Source organism: Falco biarmicus, chromosome 6 (genome assembly GCF_023638135.1).
Source record: "Falco biarmicus isolate bFalBia1 chromosome 6, bFalBia1.pri, whole genome shotgun sequence".
NCBI lineage: Eukaryota > Metazoa > Chordata > Aves > Falconiformes > Falconidae > Falco > Falco biarmicus.
Window position 1 is genome coordinate 21171772 of NC_079293.1, and position 21267 is coordinate 21193038.

Consider the following 21267-nt stretch of genomic DNA (forward strand, 5'->3'; position numbering starts at 1 on the left):
ACATTAAAGCAAAGCAGACATAAAGCTTGATTCATTTATGTTGTCTCTGAACACTGGGTTCTCAAAGTGGTAAACAACAGCCTATATACTGTAGTTTGAATTATTGAGATAAGATGTTACCCTTCACTTAATGCTGGAGCAAAATGTTTGTGCAGATGCAGATCACAGGTATTGTGTACCTATACTCAAATAAATTTTCCAGACATGGATACATTTATGGTATTGTGGAATTCAGAGTGGTTGACCCAAAGAACGGTAATAGGAGACTGCAACAAATCCAAACCCACTGCAGTTAATTTTTATATCCTTATGCTTATTTGGAATAATACACTTCCATATAATGACTACAGATGGAGTCCTTAGTGGCCCCGTGAAATCACCATAGCATAATTTGAAAGTTCATTATATTGGTAGAACACCAAAATCTGTAAATTCTGTGGCAGAAATTTCTGAAAATCTTTAAAGTATGTTTAGACTTAGTCGAGGGCGTAGGACATAGAAAGCACGTACAGGATTATGGAGCGTGTTTCCAGGAAAGGAAAAAAATGTCTTGGCAATACCAATTCCAGGTGAAAGTATAAAAGCTATTTCAAAATTCAGTGTGCTTCATCAGTAAAAATATATTCACTTCAGCTAAAACCTGAGCTGCAAAAAACTGACTGGAGGTGGGTGAAGTGGGAAACATGAAATTCTTATGTGTGTATTTAAGATTTGTAAGGCATTTATATTTGAGTGATGATAAGTAGATACATAAAGGCTTAGGGCATGAAGTTAAAACCTTGTCTGTATCAAAATGTGTAAGCAGCATTATCGGAAAGGAAATTGTGTTTCTATAGAAAGACTAGGGCCTCAATGAGTAATATCAGATATAATTTCAAGATGAACCATTTGCAACAACAAGACTCCAAAATGTCAGGTATCAGAGTAAAGCCAAATATGTAATTTCTGTACTAAACACTCTGTCAAGTTGCACTTACTGTCACTAAAGGGGTTAGATTTCACAAGAAGATAGTGAGAGTTGTTGCATTCATTTAGTTATTTTTTCTTACAAGTGAACTGAAGGACACTATTACATTCAGGAAAGTATTTTTTTAATCTGATTTTTACAGAATTTTGTGGTAATAAATTCTGTTTGCACACACTGTGATAGTGATTTCCCTTCTGTTCTGCTGTTACAAATCATACTTTAAGAAAATACAGCAGTTACGTATTTATGTTTCAGTAGTAACATTATCTACTTAATAAAGAACTTCACAATTAAAAATATACATTTTATATTGTTTCAAAGAGAGTTTTTAATGTTATAAGGGGAAGAAGATTCTGTCATCAGACCAACCAATTCTGCTGGTCCTTCTGATTGCAAAGCACGTCTTAAAAGCACAGAATTGTTGAATCTGATCAGCAGTTTCTCAACTCTTGTTCATTTGGAGCATTTTAGCTTAGATAGCAGAGATGACATTTCATTTTCTGTTGTACTGACTAACAAACTCCTTAGATAAGCACCCAAGGGGGGGGAAAAAAAAAAAGTCATATGCACTTGACAAAAAGAAGCTAGTACTTCATGTTGCCAAATTTAGGTGAACACATTTGAGAAATTACTAATCATCATGAGTCTGTAAAACTAATCTGTTTGCTAACACCTGGCTTAAAAATAGTGAAGAGCAGACTGTCCTGTTACACCTACGCAAAGATTTAGTTTTGGGTTAAGAGTACTAAATTTCAGGTGCCTAAACTTCTTTATAGTCAATGGAGTTGTCTAAACTAGAGAAACACCCTTGGCCTTTAGTTGCTGCTCCAAAAGGCTCTACCATATAACCTCAGTAATTCTGCTCATCTATTGCTGAAAAGAAAGAATATGCATAAAGTATATTCCCTCTTTCTCTCTCCATTCCCCTCACAAGGATAAGGGGGAAAAAAGGGAAGAAAAGGAAAAAAAAAAAAAGGCTCTTTTAATATTAATATACTAGAAATATTGTACTGGTTGAAGTCAATAAAATGTCATAGTATGTGACCGCAACATGACATAGCAAGTGGTACAAGTCACAGTATGTAATCTTTGTGCTTCAGTCATACCGTTTGTATTCTGTAGGGCAGTTCTTAAAACTTCTGTGTTTTAAACAGTTTAATGTTGAAATTAATTTTTAATTATTATTCTCTCAGAAAACCCAATGCCATGGAAAGAATTCATTAGAGCAGAGAATATCAATGAAGAGCTGTTGTCCACTTATCTATGTTTTCACAATGTTTGTGTTTACTTTCCTCAGCTGTAGGCCTTGCTGCCTGTCCAGAACCAGTAATTCCTAGCAATGGGATCAAATCAGGAGATAGATATATGGTGAATGATGTTTTGTCATTTCAGTGTGAGCCAGGATATACATTACAGGTATTTCTTTCTTCCTTTTTCTTTGAATTGTACACTGTTGAATAATTGCAACCGTATGTTAATAGACCCACCCAAAACTTATTTTAATGAAGAGTCTGTAGAGTGTCCATAGAAGTGATTCAAGTAGAGCCTGTGTGGGTCACTCCCACATTTTACAGCTATGAATATGTAGCAAGTCTGACCCTCAGTAAATCTGGTATGGTAAATCTTATCTTAGATTAACATACCATTAAGCAGTAAAAGACATCAAAATGGACAAGAAATAATATAGTTAAAATGTTTTCTCTAGAAAATTATTTCACTACTATGCTTATTGAAACTGTACTGTGTTTTTCAGTCTCTGGAAGTGGTTCGTCTAGGTGAAATTTTAACCACAGTGATAGAAATACATCATAGGATTTCATATTCTGCTCAGAAATTTTAGAATTCAGTTGCTAAAGTAAATTTTATTCATTTTAAATCTACTTTTAAAAATCTTTCAGGGAAAGAAGTACTACAAATTAGTTCACAGTTTGGGGATGTTCACTGTTCACACACTGGTTCAGTTTCCCATGGTAGACACGTAATTGAGCCGCTGTTTGTAAATGTCACAGTACTACATAAATCTAAGACTGAAAGCTTTTTTCTTCCCTCATTAGTTCCTTTAATTCACTTACATATATTCCACCGCTGGTGTGATACATTGAAAACATGTAAGTTCAGAAGCTTTTGGGTGGTACTAGCTCCTACTCAAGACAACGTAAAAGCATACCACTGTATCAGAGAAAGCAAAGTGTCACTATTTCAGCTCCAGAGAATGTTAAAGTCATGGTTCCCTATTTGATGTTTGCCAAATCAGTGCTCCCTCCGCATATATAGGCTTATTCTTTGGTCCCAGCATTCCTTCCCATTCTCCTAAAATTCAGATAGGATTCAGACTGAACATCTTGGCTCTATGCTGGCTGTGGGAACACCTGTACTTGAAAAGTCTCTCTAGGTAATCATCAGTATGCTTACCTTTTCAGTCATGTATTACAAATTGAGGATCAAGTCTTTAATCTAATCCGTGCTTTTTACGTTTATAGCATGACTTGAAACGGCTTGCATCAGAAGCATCCCATATCCATTGCAAAAAAGATTCTGTCATACAGGTATCCTACTAATTAGAAAACGCTCAAGACCTGTGCACAGTAAAGCCTGCTCTACCCATACTGAGCACTTTGAGGATTGCTTACAAGCCAGCTGATCATTTATATATAAACAAGTTTAAGTTTCCCTTTCCAGCAAAGAAAAAATTAATATTATTTCAAAAATACTGTAAAAATCTTTAACCTTTGGACTTTATTAACTTTATTTTCCCTGTTTGTTTCTCTTACATCCTTTGTAAGTAGCAGTAATATCAGTAAGAAAATGAGATATTTGATACCATATCTTTTATTATTTGGGCCCTTAAAAAACCCTGTAATTTAAATAAATAAATAAATAAATAAAATGGACTCCTAAATAGATTCTGACATATTTAAAGACTGCTAATGAATGATTAATGTTTTTCTTCTTCAAACTAATGTTAAACTGAGTATATGATGAAATGCTGTATTCTGCATATGTCTATGTTGCTATAGCCAAGGCAAAGGTATAGGAACTGAAAACTGATTTTCAGAACTATTGATTTGTTAGAATGGGGTGCTGATATGCTTTTGGCCTAGGTGAAGTATCACAGTTCAGTAATTATCACAGGCTAGACTATTCCTGATAGACAATTTGCATTGTGACACTGTTCTGGAAGAGAATTCAGAAGAAAAATTTTAAGAAGGTAGGTATACAACAGAATATGCATTTGGCCTCAAGGCTAGAAAACAAGCCCAAGCACTCCCGCTAGTACAGATGTAGCTTATATGTTCTTACAGTTCTTTTTTGTATGCATTGAGATAAATTTATTGTTATCCCTAGACTCAGGACAGTTTATTTCAATGCGGAATCTGTCTGGAAGTCAGCCTATAAACCTGGTTACATGACAATAAATATAATCGTATTTCCAGAGTTGTTAGATTAAATCAAAACTAATGTCTTTTTTGCTTCTTTGAGAAAGATTCCTATTTTGAATATTTGTGGAAAAGTTGTGTGGAATTCTTTCTGTATTTTTATTCAGTTCTACCTTACGGCAAAAGGATCAGGATCTAATGGTGATGCTGGAGGACTGTCATATAATTGCAGTTCATATAGTTGCTAATAGGTGCTTAGTACCTCATTGCTGCAATCCAGGCCACAGTTTCTGAGCCATTAAGACTGGAGTATATATAGGCCAACACGTGATTGTTGGGTAAACTTGTAGCAGCTATCTGACTGAAAAAAAGTTAAAAACTTACACTAATGGTGCTAATGGTTTCCTCTGGAGATGGAATAGCATCTAATCCAATCTAATCCATCCAAAAGCCAGCTGTCTAATCTGAATCAGCTGTTTAGGCTTTCATTGTGACACTAAACAGCCACACAACTCCAAGGGATGATTCATACTAAGATTTTGTGTTAGGACAGGTGCCTTTGAAAGAATCTTTCCTCATTGATTAGAATATCGAAAGGTTAACATGGGTATCTAAATTGTTGAGGTTTGCTAGGGTGACTTCTGCCTGTATTCCCCATCATATTGCACACTCTTCCTACTTTTTCAGCTATGAAACGTCTGAATTTTGCATATGAAAACAGGGGATGATTCCATTTTTATGACATGGATTAGAAGTAGATAAACCCTCAATATACAGCATCATTGAATTTTATGTCCATGCTTAAAAGAGCACTGCTGAAATACTGAGGTGGTGTGATAACAGTAGACTATGAATACTTCAGAAGTAGTTGCAACGAGTACAGGAAACCTTTTAAAGATACGCATTGTTAGCCCTGACTTGATGTTTTAGATCCAGTTTTATTAGAAAAAAATCAGAAATGTGAGTGCATAAATTCAGTATTAGTATAAAACAATCATGCCTTCCGGAGGAAGAGATTGGCACATAAGAAACTGATCTGTGTTAATGCTAAACTTTAACACACTGTGTATATCACTGTCATAAAACCACACGTTTTGTCTGTATGCAGGTCTTTTCTGTAACCCTTGAATATGACTAACTGCATTTTTTTTATATATAGGAATTACATAGTTAAATACTTTCTTAAAATTTCATAGCATATTGTTCTTCAACAGTACCTTATACCTCTATTTCCATACATATACAAGCTTAGTCCTATCTGTGGAATTTGAATTATGTAGAAACTAGTTTCATGATCTTGTCTAAAGTGTAAAACAAAAGACCTTCAATATCCAAATTCAATAGAAAAGAGTTTGAACCTTTCAAAATATTTATGAGGATTTTTATGATGTATGGACTCTACTGTAAGAAAGTGCATACACATGTATGTATAGCATGTTGCTCAGAGAGCACAAATAAAAATGGCTCCAAATTAAAAAGAAATAATAATGAAAATAAGGTTCTATGAGGCATGGCATGCTTTCTGTTCAACAAGTATAGATCAGCATAACTTTGCAGATCCTTTTTTTTTTTTTTTTTTTTTCACTCTAACTGTGAAAGTACCCTCAGTCTTTAGAGAACATATTCACAGCTAGCAATAACAATCAGGTGTGGATTAGTTTATAATTGAGACTTACCAGAAAAGTCATAGAGCTCAAACCACTACCTGGAGATGCATAAGAAAGGTAATTGCTAGCTGTAGGATTAAGTGTCTCCCCCCAGGAGGGGACTTTAAAAGACTGAAATCAGAGTGTGCTCTTGTTGGGAAGAGGCTTGAAGCCAGAGGAATAATTTCATTTTATTTTTCAAAAGATCTTTTATAGGCTATTTTACTTTTTTTCCTGACTGTGGTATTAAATTATGGCTTCCCCCTGACTCACATCAGAGATATGCAATCATAGACTAAGAAGAAAGAGTAAAGTAGGGAATATTGCATTAAGTAAATTATTCAAAACTTCATCCATTTTGCAAGTAACTAAGATGACACAATAAGTGCGTGCAGATTTTTCTTTAAAAATTAAAAGGTTGCTATAAAAAAGTATCTTATTGAATTATTATCTATTTGTGGTATTTTTAGAAGAACAATAGTTTTTCATAATGTTAATAAAAAGTGATGTGTTGGGTTTTTTTTCCTTTCAAGACATGTTTTGGAAATGCTTCAGTTTGTCTTTAAGAAGCTGATTGTCTAAATAGACTTAACTGATAATTAAAGTAGTTTTATTCCATACAATTCTATAAGAACTTTATTCAAAGTAGTGTGTGTAGTTTCTTTTTTGTAAACTTACCAAATGATACGGAATTAATTTCATCAGATGAATTTTCCTTTACTGTAGTTTACTAATTTTTCTTATTATTTTATGCAAATTTGATAGCTATAGACTAATAACATTTAAATAAGTCTTCATATTATATTGATAAAATGTGCTACCTTAGTAGATATTACTTTAAAACACTTGATAAAAATAAAGAAGAGATGTTAAGTGACTTGCCCAACTTTGTATATCCAAATGATTAAAACAGAAATGAAACCTTGCTCTTAGTCCTGTGTCTCAGTCTTTGTATCAGACTCTTTCACTCCTGCCAGATTATTCAGCTTTCATGTTCCAACAGTCGAATGCATAACCTGAGTTCCTCAGGTGACAGAACTGACCAGAAAAGACTTTTGCTTTCGCTACTGCCAAGTTTTCAACCTGAACTGTTACCAGTTCAAGCAAAGCTTTGAGCATTTTGCACTTGCTCCTGGGCAGCCACCCTGAAGTATGTGGGAACAGGCTTTGCAGGTTATAGCCATGACATTTTTCACTTCCAGGTACCACATGATTTTGCTTGGTTCTTGTGATGTTTCTTAAAAATGGGAAGAGTAAATTAAACATGACAGTTAAATAAAGAGGCATTTGTACTTCTATAGCTGTCTGCCAAGATATTGCATGTATGCAGTGTGTCATGTTGTGAGGCCATGTGAGAGCTCAAGGCCTGCTGAAATTGTGGATGACTATCTCGGCATGGTCCACATCTATACCATCTGTAGCAAGCAGATGTGGAACAAATGCCTCTCTGTGTCTGTACTGCTCACTCAGAGTTGATGGAGTTGATTCACTCCAGGTTGCAGCCTGAAAATGAACTAGTACGCTTATACTGTGGATGAGTACCCTGGAATTGAAATAGGGAGTGAACAGATTTGATCATATGAATGCATGTAGTCAGCTGCTTCTGTCTTGTAACCAGCCTTATATTTAGTCAAAAATGTGAAAAGGTTTTCAATTTGTCAAAGGAAGAGTGTTCTAGAACATTTATCCAGTAGAAAAATAAGAATATAAACCCTGAAGTATTAGAACATAGCGTTTAACAAATTCAAAAAAGTAATAATAATAATAATAATAATAATGTAGTTGGTTGATATAAGAAAAGACACAGATAAGATGATCCAGGAGGTCCTCTGCAGCTCTGCCTTCATGGCAAGTCCCATAATGAGTATCTGTAATCTAATATTTTACCCTTTCCAAACAGGGCCGTTCTCATATTTCTTGTATGCCAGGAACAGTTCGACGCTGGAACTATCCATCTCCTCTCTGCATTGGTATGGATACTTATTTGTTTTCAGTGTGTTCTGAACATCAGTCAGAAGAAACTCCTGGCTTTGTCATGCAGAACTTGTTCCTTCACATAATTCTGTCTTACTCAAAATCTGTTTGACTTTCCATTTGTATCTATGAAATACGGAAAAATTACAATAAAAAAAATATATATAGTGTATATGCTATTTAAAAAAATATTGTGAGAGTGGACGAGGGAGGAAACCCAGATGTTTACCATTGTTTAGCTTGTCCTGAATACTCTGCTTTGAATCAGGCTGAATCTTCTTCAGAAGGGAGAGGAAGTTAACATGTTCCTTTTGCAGCATGCTTAGCTTGGAGAACCTTTTCAAGAACAAGGCAGGTCATGCAGGGAGCCTATGAGACTTCTCAGAGAAGCAGACGGTCTGTCTGCAATGGAAAGCAGCTCTGAAGCCAAGCCTTCAGGGGTGTTGGAATGAAAAAGAATTTTAGGGATCCAGAAAAGGCTGGCTGTTTTCCTCTGAGAAAGCCATTAAACCATGCTGAGTTAAAAAGCAAAGCTAAAACGAATTTGCCTTTCGAGCACACTAAGACCTTACCCAACAGACCTGAGTTTCCTCTGTGTAGATAATAATCTTGTTCTGCTGTATTTTCTTGATTAAACAAAGTTTAAGGGAGTTAAGATTCTGTTGTCTTTTGGCATGCTTATTTCAAGAAAAAGCAGGAATAAAGGGGGCAGAAGCACACCTCCATCGTAATGTTTTGTCACTTCAGCTTTGAAATACATTCTTCAGTAAATGCTTTTAACTTTAATATTCAGTCAGCAAAAACTGTTCCTTTTACTTCATATATAAGAGGAATTTAAAAGATTGGGATGATATTGAGCGTATAAATGTTGAATGGTTTTAAAGATTGCTTGTCAAGTTGAGCCTATGTATTATTTTGTATTGTCAACTTCTACAGAGGCAGTCACTTATGATTAATATGAAAGCAGTACAGTTTCTTCAATTCAATTTTAGAAATGGAAAATTTATTCAGGAATGTGTATTTTGGAGTTTTGGTGGTATGTGGTTGTTTTGGTTTTTTTTTTCTGCTAATCTTATGTTTCACCTTCTATATTAGAGCCCCTATTTGACAACAGTGTGCTCATTGATTTTTTTTATTTTTATTTTTTCCCTTTAGTTCGTTAAGTTTTGCTGTACTGGAAGCTAAAATACTTCTAAAAAAACAAACAGACCCTTAAAACATGACCCCGTGCTCCCCCCATCTCCAACCCTTAAAATATTGATTTTTCCAGGAATGCAAACCAAAATCTGTCCTTTTCACTAAATAATATATTTAACATTGCAGGGAGGTAGAGATATTTGAGAAGTTTGATACTGCTTTCTTAGCTTTTTATTAGAGTTCTCCCTGTTTAGATTCAATTTTTTATATAATCTAACCAGTAGGTTTTTTTCATTTTTTTCAGTATAGTTACCGCATTGCACAGTAGCACAATTCTGTTACAAGATCATACATCACTGTAATACCTGGCATTAAGACTAACAGGCTTTAAAGTAATGATTCCTCAAATAATAAATATAAATACCAAGATTTTAATTTGATTTCTTGAAGTTACTCTTCCTTCATATTATTGTCCTAGCGAAGGTGTAAAGTCAGACAAATTTCTTTGTAAGTTGGTTCTCATATTTACAGTTTAGCTTTACATCATCCTAAATGATGCAAGTAGCTTTTCAGGCTGCAATGATATGAATTTGCTGAAGAAAAACATACAGATAGTAAGCAAAGAATAATTCTGTTATGCAGCTAGTCTATCCTCTTTCTAAATTAAAGAAAGAAGTGTGGTGGGGTTCTTTTGTTTGTTTTTAAACTCAGGTGAGGTTATAGCTAATATTAAACTAGTAGATCTGCAGCTGCATCATTGAGCAGTATCGTAATTCAGTTTAATTCCAAATTTGTTCCTCTGATTATGAAGCCTATCTTAACATAGCACCAGATGTTTTTAACCATAATTGGCAAGCTGAGACAATGGGTTATCCAATCTATATGTGCAAGTACATATTTGTAGTAAAATTACAGTGAACAAATTGCATTAACTAAGCATTTTGCTCTAACTCAGATTACTTTTATTTTTTTCCTCCTTCACAAGGAGTGTTTTGACTGTGATAAATTTCACTGCTTGGGGGTCATGGGGTTATAATGGAAAATCCATTTTTGACTCAATCCTACACCAAACATTAAGAAATATTATTATTAAAAATTACAATTACTTTCTTTTTATTTGTAATAGCTAAATGTGGTGGAACACTGACAAACATGGATGGTGTGATCCTGAGCCCAGGCTTTCCTGGAAATTACCCTAGTAACTTAGATTGTACATGGAAAATTTTATTGCCTATTGGATATGGTAAGTAAACTTACATTTGGACAACAATTATTTCTAGTAATCAAATTTAAATATATAAAAGAATATTCTGATTTCCAGTATGAAATAAATTTTATCCAGTGAATGTATTGTGAACCCCTTACATAATTTTATATTATCTCTTGATTTGAAAATTGTTGGCAATTTAAAAATTTATCTTTGTCAAAACAACTTATTTGTAAAATTCAACATGTCTTGGAAACTGATTTCTGAGCAAGTGAAATCAGCTGCATGAAGATATATCAGATGAAGTAAACAATTTGACTTCTAAATTAATTGGTGGTCTTCTGTTTAATGTCCTTTCATTGTCTCCCAAGTGACTTTTTAACAGTATTTCTTATGTTCTGTGAAAATGGACAAAACCTCATTTCTAGCACTATGAATTGGTTAAAAACATTCTAAAACATTCCAGATCCCAGGAAACAGTTGCCAACTTAAAAACTTTGTAGGTTTGCTTTGAAACTATCATCATACAGAAAATATCTTCACAACTAAATAATAATTAGGTTGAGAATAAATGAGATGGATAATAAGGGATGTGTAAGTGCATGTATAAAACACAATCTTCTATCATTATTAGAAATAAAAGGAATAAGTTTTCTTGCTGTGAAACATTATGACCCATACTGTGAATTCAATGCTAGTGCTCGAATAAGAAAATTAATTTTAAAAGCTTATTATTAAATTCACTGTACCCATCTCTGGAAATAAATTTCTGTTCTTTCCATTTGCATTCATAAGAGGGACTTTTGTTGAAAGATGCACTATTTACATAGAGTGTATTTTACTAAGTTAATTTGTAAAGCTTCTGTGCTACTTTTTAGAATAGTGCATGCCTGGTAAAACTGATCCATCATAGTTATGAATAACCTTAGTAGCCTTAGATACCGTTATAGCCATAGGATATCAACAACCATAAACAGGACATCCCTGGCTAATTATGGCATTCTACAGCTACATCTGCAGAAATATATATGATAAGCAACTGTTCTAGAACGATGTCATCCTAATTAGGTTACAATACTGCCTTTTACAAATGGTCCTTCATATTTCTCACTTACTCTTTTTCTTTAACCTTTCCATGTAAACATTTTTTCATGAATTAATTACGCAAAAGTGTCTTGTATCCTATTATTATCCCTCTAATTTTTCAGAAAGTCTCTGGTAGTGGTAATCCTATAAATAGAAAAGATTATGATTTTGTTTGGCAAAGGACTTAACAGGTACAAGGTGTTCATAACATTGATCTATCATTGCTTTCAAAAATATTAGAAGTAATTTATTACTGTAAAGTTGCTACAGGGATATTTTTTCCCAAAGTCTTTGTCAAACAATCCACAGATAATATCTTTATACCAAGCTTAAAAATTGTTTTGTTAGTGATGTGATAGTTAACAGAGATCTTCCACTGCAAAAATCTTCAATACTATTTTAATTACAAGTATAAGCTCATCCTGAAATACCTGAAATACATGAAATCCCTGAAATATAGAAAATATTTCCAAAGTTGAATAATGCTCCAGCAATATTTTGGAAGGATTTTAATGTGGTAGTGAATGAGTTGGAGATTAGCACTGTGCACAAAAACTGATCAAGAGGACACTCATGAACATGTAATGACTGATTCAAATGCTATTGAAATAATTAACTTCACAGTGACTTCATACCTCAGTAAGTATTCCTTTATTCCAAACATTTATTGAATCTTTGTGAGTGAATGAAGCCCATGATATTACTGTCTTAGTGCAAGCACACAGGTGTGCTTAAACAAAGTCCAACAATAAAATTGTCAGAGCTAAATGTGCCCCAAAATATAGGGCACTCTTAATTATATGAAAATATACCGATCATGTAAAAAGAAGACACTACTCAAACCCAAACATTTTAAAATAGATGGAAAGCATGTATTTTCAAGTGAGTTGTGGTGATTTTGCAATGACTTCAAGTAGCTGTTAATTGATGAACATTTCTAAAACAGAATAGCTCGGCTTGGAATTCTCATTATTTAGAGTCTATTCAAGTGAGAGAGAAAATCCTGTGGAGGTTGGAGCAGGAAGTAGTACAATTATCGTTTGACTGGATAATGATTTATTTTCTGAAGCTATCAGTTTTATTCTGTATAATTTTATGTAAGAAATGACTTAGAGTAGAAAACATTTTCTCTGACATATCAAATTGAAAACTGTAAGTTGTATAAACTTAGAGTTAAGGCTTGAGTGACACATACAGTGTATCCTCTAATTGAAATTAGCATCTTTGAAAAACCCTGAGGGAAAAAAAAAATGTCTATGTTTGTGTTTAAAATGTGGCTATTTTAGGCAGTTTAACTTTTTTAAAGTTACTGGTAAATCTACTTTTCACTTTTAAAATAAAATGGTTTTCTATACTGAATATCTATAACTAGTCATATACTTCCCTTCCCAGTAGATAAATAAGAATTATTCAAATTTAAAGGTACTCAGTGGCTTATCAGAGACTATTTCAGAACAGTAGGCTACATTTATTTAAATACCTAAACATTGATTTTGTACAAATGTTCAATTCAATTATCTGCTTGACACTTTAGCAACTTAAGTATAATATTCAGTGGCTGCCCAGTTCTTCAGAATTTCTATGCTGCTGACATCCAGTCCCTGGTGGGAGTCTCTAAATGCTGATACTGAAGTCAAGGTGTTTCCAAGCAACGGTTTTATGTCCTACCTCATCTTAAAATCCTGAGAGCTTTGTAAAGTTAGTGATTTCACTCAAGTCAGACTAACTGCATCAGGTATCATACAAGAGATGGCTGATATTGAGACTCTTGTATATTCTGTACGTGCCTCTCTATTGATAACATTGGAATAAGTTTTCTTATTCAGTAGCTGAAATACTTGGTTTTGTATCTCCCCCTCTGCATAGCTAAGAGAAGGTACTAGAGCTAAATATCCCATATTCTTACAAGTGCTCTTTAACAACCAGTTTATTTGGAAGCTTATTTAGTTTCTCCTGTGGGAAAAAAATATATATCCCTTTTATACAAGTGATTAGATATCAAACCACAGAGGCAAAGAAATGAGCTATAGAGCAAGAATGAGTGAATGAATGACCCTGGTGATTATAAGGTACTCTCCTGGAATGAAAAATATGTCTCTACTGCTAAATAACAATGTCAAGCAGAGAGTTAAGGCATTGAATATTTCACACTGCTTTGTTGGCTCATTCAGTAATTCTGTTTTCTTTCATTCCAGCTAGTTCCTTATAGTCTACCAGAGCAAGGTTCAGCCCAAGCAGTGCAGTTGCAAGTTACTTGGTACTACTTGGCTTTCAAACTAGGGGTTCATCCCCCATCCCTCTTTTCATACTATATATACACATAACTTGAGTACCCTGAATCCCAAGTCCTCAGTCCACATAAAGTAGTGCCAGAACTCAAAAACAGCTCTTCCTATGAGATTATGCTTATACTTCTGACTGTTCAGCATTTTGGGAGTCATCTTTCTCCCTTTCATTTTGTGAGAAAGGCCTGGTGAGAAATCACCTGACTTCCACAGAGGATTTGTAGTAAATGAGCCTGTCCACAGTCTGGAGTTCAGTGCATCTTACAGCACTGCATACAGAGCAGAATGACTCTCAAGACACACTGGCTCAAGCTGGAGGGAAGAGGCAGCAAATGCAGGTGACTTGGATCAGGAAAAGCAAGGCAGAGTAGATATTTTAAACTAGGTAGGTATGTAGACTTCTGCCTCCGAGAGGTCACTCCGTTAGTAACCTTCCCAGGTGCTGAGCTGATCCTGATCCTCAGAGGCCTGGCCCAGCTGCAGTAATGATTTTTCAGCTGAGTCCTGACCATACCATGAGACAGCAGGACTTGTGATGTGCTCCTCATTTGAATGTTTCTGATGGCGGGTTTAGGAACCTGACAAATATCTGATTGTTGAGTTTGTGACTTCCTGTCGTTGGCCCCTACATGTGTGGTAGTTATGTTTATTAGGAACCCAAAAATTAGAAGCTCCAACTCCTGCAATGCTTAGCAGCTATTTCCTTAATTTAAGCATCCCACTTTGAATGGTGACTAAAATATAAATATAGTGCCTATAACAATTATTATGACATATTTTTTTTTAATAATTTTTATTTGCATGCTGTAGTGTTAAGCAATATGAATTATAAAGCCTCTGGGTTTATTTTTTCTTTCTCAATGCTGCAGGTGCACACATTCAGTTTCTGAATTTCTCTACTGAAGCAAATCATGATTTCCTTGAAATTCAGAATGGGCCATACCACACCAGCTCTATAATCGGCCAGTTTAGTGGAATGGAACTGCCATCACCCTTGCTAAGTACTACTCATGAAACACTTGTCCATTTTTACAGTGATCACTCAGAAAACAGGCAAGGATTTAAATTGACGTACCAAGGTAAGTTGGAACTAGCACAACAGACTTTATGGTTAAAAAGAAATATTTTTTTTTTCCATTTTAAAGAACAGGTTAGACATATACTATAAATAATTTTAAAAACTGAATTGTTTAATCCATAGATTGAACTTTTTTACAACTGAAATCTTGCTGAATTGGAATCTTTATTTTACCGATGTAAAAACCTGAAGCCACAATGATGTCATTTGCCAAAGGTCACATAGCTGATACCCCTTTCCATCCCATTAAGGTGTACTGTTACTGGGCAATAGTACTAATATTCACAATTTTGTTTTCCAATTTATATAATCTTGTTATATTTAGTGTAATGAATGAAGATTTCAAAATATAATATGGATTATTTTAAATACTCAGATGAAAACCTGTATAATTCTTACATTTTTTCAGTCAGGACTTAGTTGAAAATTAACAGGAAATGAAAAGATACCAGATAACACACAGTCTGTATCTGTATTTTGAAATGCATATATTCAGTATGTGAACATGTGAACTTTCTATAGTCTTCTACTGTTCAATTTTTTTCTTCACTCATTAGTGACTATAAAACATCATTAATACATGCATATTTCTAAAAATGTTAAAATACTCTTACCAAAAACTGTTAAGCCATGTTGCAGGATCTGAACAGTTTAACAAAATGGAACGCCTGGTTCCATTCTAACATCCATCTAACTGCAGTGAGGAAGACTCATGCTAGTTTATTCTAGGCTATTAATTTAGATAACTTGGTTAGATTTTCATATATATGTTTGTGTAAACATGTATGTGTGGGTTAATTCTGGTGGACAGTTAAGCTCCACGTAGCTGCTCACTCCCCTCCCACCCCCCGTGGGATGGGGAAAAGAGGAAAGGAACAGTAAAAACAAAGCTTGGGGGGCAAGATAAAAAACATTGTTTAATGAGTGAAGGATAAGGGAAAGAAGAGAAAGAAAACAAGTGATGCAAAGGCCATCACTCCCCACCTCCCACAGGCAGACTGATGCCCAGCCAGTTCCCAAGCAAAAGATGGCTAACATCCCTAAATCCCTTCTTTTTCCTTTTAATTGCTGAGCATGATTTTATATTGTATGGAATATCCTTTGGTTAGTTCACATCATTTGCCTGGTGTCCCCTACCAGCTTATTCTGCACTCCCAGTCTATTCACTGGCAGGGCACACTGATAAATAGAGATGGCATTGATGCTGTGCAAGCAGTGTTCAGCAAAAGCCAGAACATTACTGTGTTATCAGTATTGTTTTGGCCACAGATTTAAACCACAGCACCATATAAGCTGCTATGAAGAAAATGAACCGTATTGTAGCCAGGCCCAGTACAGTATGTATTTGCATACACACATATATATAATTATAGTTAAATCATATCTACAGAGTCAATGGATAGAGAGGAAGATTCAGAGCACCTGAATTAGGCTAATGCTTGTAAAGTGTGCCCACAAAGAGGTCACATCTCTCTATTACCTGTGGAGTTTTGTTCTGTCCCATAGGCTTAGAAGTAGGGAATATTCTCACAACACCACACCCACCTAGTGTGATTTTTATTTTGAGCAGTCAAGTGTAATTGTAGTTGGACAGATGGCTCTTTTTAGTATTTTCTGGAAAGACTTGAAATGTGGCAAAATGCAGAAATACCAAATAAATAAAATACAAAGCCATGTGGCATGCTTTCTATATATTCTCCAGAGGTCTTAGTTCTGGTTGTAGTTAATGTGTTTTTTTCCTAACAATAACAAGGAATAATCGTATTTAGTCTTTATAGGCTCAACTACATGTGAGTAACTCCTGGCAAACAGCATTTTCTGTCATGAAATTAATAGTTAAATCTTATCTTAAGTTGTCTGTATACCGTATAATATGTTCTTCTAGAAACACTGTTCCAGCTTGCTCAGCAAGGTTTTGTGTTCCCTTTAAAAGAAAGCATACATTCATATTTTAACATAGTGTGACAGTTTCAGCAGGGGAACAAGGAGAGAGATTCAGTTTGCTTTTTAATCATTATAATACTTAGGAATTTTTATCTCTGCTTGTGAATCTGGATCAAAATATATTTATTATACATGGTATTCTATGGTTTTGGCAAGGACACTGATGTTTGTTGATGTTTCAGGAAATAAAAGCCATCTCAAAATAAAAGAAGGCATAGACTTGGAAAAAAAAAGAAACCTATATATTATATTTTGATTGGTTCACAACATAATGCAATTGACATGTACTTCAAACTCTTCCAATCATTGGTTAGTGCTTGGGTCTGTTTTCACATAGAGCTTATACCCAGTGAGACAATTGGTATTGCAAGACTACTCTGACATCAAATGTGACACAAGTTACCTCTGGCTATCAATTATTTTTTTCCTTTAAAGTAGCAAGAGATTTTTCAGATCCAGAGTCACAATGTTTAATAAAACTGAGGATAGAGATCTGTATCTCTGTCTGTCTAGATCAACAATGGTCCCTTCACAGCCCAGAAAGGCAACTGTATCCTGGGCTGCATCAAAAAAGCACAGCCAGCAGGCTGAGGGAGGTAATTCTGCCCTTTGACTCCACTCTGGTGGGACCCCACATGGAGTACTGCATCCAGCTCTGCAGTCCTCAGCACAGGAAAGACATGGACCAGTTGGAGCGGGTCCAGAGGAGGGCCACAAAAACAATCAGAGATGAAACATCTCTCCTGTGAAGAAAGCCTGATACAGTTGGGGCTGTTCAGCCTGGAAAAAAGAGATGGGTCTGGGGAGACCTTATCGTAGCCTTTCAATATTTAATGGGGCCTTATAAGAAAGATGAGGACAGACTTTTTAGTAGGACCTGTTGAGATAGGATGAAGGGTAATAATTTTAAACTAAAAAGAGGACAGATTTAGACTAGATATAAGGAAGAAATTTTTTACAATGAGCTTGGTGAAACACTGGCACAGGTTGCCCAGAGAGGTGGTAGATGCCCCATCCCTGGAAACATTCAAGGTCAGGTTGGAAGGGGCTTTGAGCAACCTCATCTAGTTAAAGATGTCTCTGCTCATTGCAGGGGGGTTGGAGTAGATGACCTTTAAAGGTCCCTTCCAACCTAAACTATTCTATGATATGACAGTTTTCTATATTTAGCCTGTCTCAGGCAAATTTATTTACCTTTAATTTTTTCCATATATTTGAGTAGTATCTGCTTAGGCAAGGCTTACACTGTTGTGATGCCAGACTGTTGTGCTTCTGTTATGTGATTTTATAACCATGGGCCAATTTCAGTCAAATTTTGAAGTTCCTACAAATGTTTGAAAAGCAGTATCGGTAACATGGAGGAGAGAGTCTTGAAATAGTGCCCTTATTGAGAGGAAACATGGTATTACTCTATAGATACCAATTCAGTTTGGCTTACTGGCTACCCAGTTGAAATATTCCTTGTCACAACTCATTTTAATACACACTGTGTCTTGCCTAACTGCTATTCATGGGATATAGACGTGGGAGGGAGATAAAATATGAGAGGCTGGCATGGGTGTCACATTCAAAAATCTTCTTACGAGCAAAAGGAAGTGTATCATACATAGAAAGCTAAAAATTTATTTTTAGTACAATTAATGCTTACACAGTTCAGTTGCCTGAGTCAATCAACACAGAACAAAATCATAAGCAATACATCTTTACATAATATGGAACAAATAGTTGTCAGGACTAAGTAAAGGTTGTATGTAAAACTGGAGGGTGTATATCAGACCAGTGCAAACAGATGTAGCACCACACAAACAATTCTGCAAAGAATTAGAGAACAAATTTATTCTGAGTATTTAAAAGATTGTTTGTTAGTACTTTTGCTTTTGTCCACGTTTGCCAGTTCTGTGGAAATGAATTTGTAAAACAAAGCAGATAGATCTGAGGACCTGACATCTTAATACATTTAATAGATGTTTTTTCAGACTCTTAATTTATCCCATTATCAGATGTGCTAATAGACTATAATATAGCAAAAATTTTCTGTAAATAAAAAACATTGCTTTTCTAATAATTAAATTAATTTGATATACCCTTAAAAAAAGATGAGTAGACAAGAGGAGTCCATAGTTGTAGTCACATTGGCCGAACGCATTCTAGTGTCTTAATGAATATGTTGCACATTAGGAAGTGCCCACAAGAGTGCATAGCTTTATCCTAGTCTGATTTTTTAAAATGTACTTAAATTTACATTAGAATGTATTCAACATTAAATTTGTCCTGTTACTGAATGGTACCACACTTGGTTCAATTCAAGAACTACTTTTTCATGAGTGAAAAAAGTGCTATTTCTACTAACTAGAATACAAAAAGTAGTAGCATTAAGGTAGCCGCTATTTTTTTGCAAGGTAGATGCATTTTTGTAGATATATCAATCTAAGAATAAAGGGAGATTGTTAATGGGTATGCTTTTTGAAGAAAACTTCTATGTCATAAAAAATGAGGCTTTCTAGATATCTTAGCACTTTATGAAGGATAAGGCTTTCTGATAACCCCTCATCTCTGGTGGAAGTAAAGAGTATGGATATTGTATTGATAGATTATATATATATATATATGAGAAATATATAATGATAGAATTAATAATGCTATTTCTCAATTTTTCTACTGACTTTCTGAAGACAGAAAAATACTTATGAGATTGAAGCTTCATATAGCCTGGAACTGTAGTCTGAGCACATTATTTTGGGGAAGAAAAGTGTATGTACACTGAGAACAGCAAAATATTTGCTTCCCATGCTTGCAGGGAGCTAGTGCTGCTTTTTAAGCACTAGCCTGTGAATTCTTGCAATACAGGATTTGAATATATAACCTAAATCACTTAGGTCCTGTGTAATTCTGAATGCAGTAAAAAGCATTGTCTCCTTAGCAGAACCCTAGGGAAGCTACGGCCATGAGTGCCATTGCTGGACAGCTTGTTGTGTTATGTTGGTTTTATGCTGTTCTCATGTATTGTTATCACTTCAGCTTTGTAACTGCATAGCATAAGGAATGATGAGTGTTCCATTATGTTCAAGGCTGAGTTACTGAATTTGTGTGTGTTGTGAAACCTTTTGCTTCATGTGTGTCAAGAAGGAAGTTCATACTGATTTCCTGTTGAACTGTCTGAAGCAGTTACGATAAATTTTATTAGTTATTATTTTTATTTACTTGTAAGATGAGAGGATTTTAAAACTGCCTGATTTTTAAAGTAGCAACATTTAGGTTTAATTACACTTTTTCTGTTGTTGAAATAAATATTGTACTCTGGCTAAAAAATGGCATTGAGAAAGGGTGTCTCTTATCACCATTGTAGTTTTGACACCCTATGCAAAGACAGGAAGGCACCAAAAATGCTTAAAGAACATTTTTGAATTGCATTTGAATAGCAGTCTTGAGTTTCTGAGACCTTTGCATCTGTCGAATATCAGTACCTGAGAAGTAAACAGCCTGTGCACACTAGGTCTGAGGGGAAGAAAAGTCACAGAAGTTTGATTGGCAAGCCAAGTTAGCTAATTACAGGCTTGGGATACTCTGCCTGCAGCTGGAATGACTCAAGGTATGTGCTAAGTCAGAAGAAATAACAGCTTTTATGGACTCAGAGATTTGTAATAGAATTCAGTACACAGAAGGACACAGTCTAATGGTTGTTAAGACATATTTCTGGGTTTTAATCTCTGGCTATGATACAACTGTTACCTCAGCCTTTTAACACTTATGGAATATCTTTTTCCCACACAGCATTCCCTTTAGGACTAGGTCGTTTTTAAGGGAAGCAGATAAAATATTTTATTTCTGTTATTTTAACTGGGGGAATCCTAGTTCCTGTTATTGGAACTCTAAAAGCATTTTCAGTCTGGTTTGAATTTCAATGTAGCATAAAGCTGAATATGAGGGAAGAATCTTACCCTGTTGTATTTGGAGAGCAAAATGTTCCAGAATACACAGAAAAAAGTTCTAATTGCACTCCCTTCATCCCACAAGCACACCCGTGCACATACACAACATGATTTTACTTGGTTGGATGGTTCGACTTGATCTCAAAGGTCTTTTCAACCTAAATGATTCTATGATTTGAACATGTTAAATCTGATTATGTTTATCTAGCTAAAAGACAAATACGATAGAACTTCTGAGTCATAGGAATCATAGAAATAAAAAGGAATTGTTGAAAAACTATTTCTAAAACTGTTTTAGCTGATGTCCTAAGGGGTGGGGGGGTGGGGATGTCCTAAGGGGTGGGAGGGTGGGGGGTGGGGGGGTGGAATACTAATGGAAATAAGATATTTAGGGGGCTTATAGCAAATAATTTTCTAACTTGTAACAAAAGTAAGCCATGTTTTGTGACTCTAATCCTGAGTCATTGCATTGGAAATTCTTTGGTGCCTAAAGCAATACAATAAGGTTCCAGATTGCCGGTCCTGTTCTGGGCTGCAGCAAATTGTATCCTGAGCTTCTATAAAAAGAAGCATTGCCAGCAGGTTGAGGGTGCTGATTCTCCCCCTCTACTTCACTCTCGTGACACCCCACCTGGAG

The 21267-nt window shown here is 35.1% G+C and overlaps 1 protein-coding gene across 1 annotated transcript in view; it reads left to right on the plus strand.

The window, feature by feature from the left end:
- Window positions 1-21267, plus strand: part of CSMD1 (CUB and Sushi multiple domains 1) — a 1210323-nt gene that overhangs the window by 1044590 nt on the left and 144466 nt on the right. The window contains exons 38-41 of the mRNA XM_056344568.1: window positions 2265-2383; window positions 7891-7960; window positions 10228-10344; window positions 14549-14758. Coding sequence (XP_056200543.1) covers window positions 2265-2383; window positions 7891-7960; window positions 10228-10344; window positions 14549-14758 — 516 coding nt within the window. The remainder of the gene's footprint in view (window positions 1-2264; window positions 2384-7890; window positions 7961-10227; window positions 10345-14548; window positions 14759-21267) is intronic.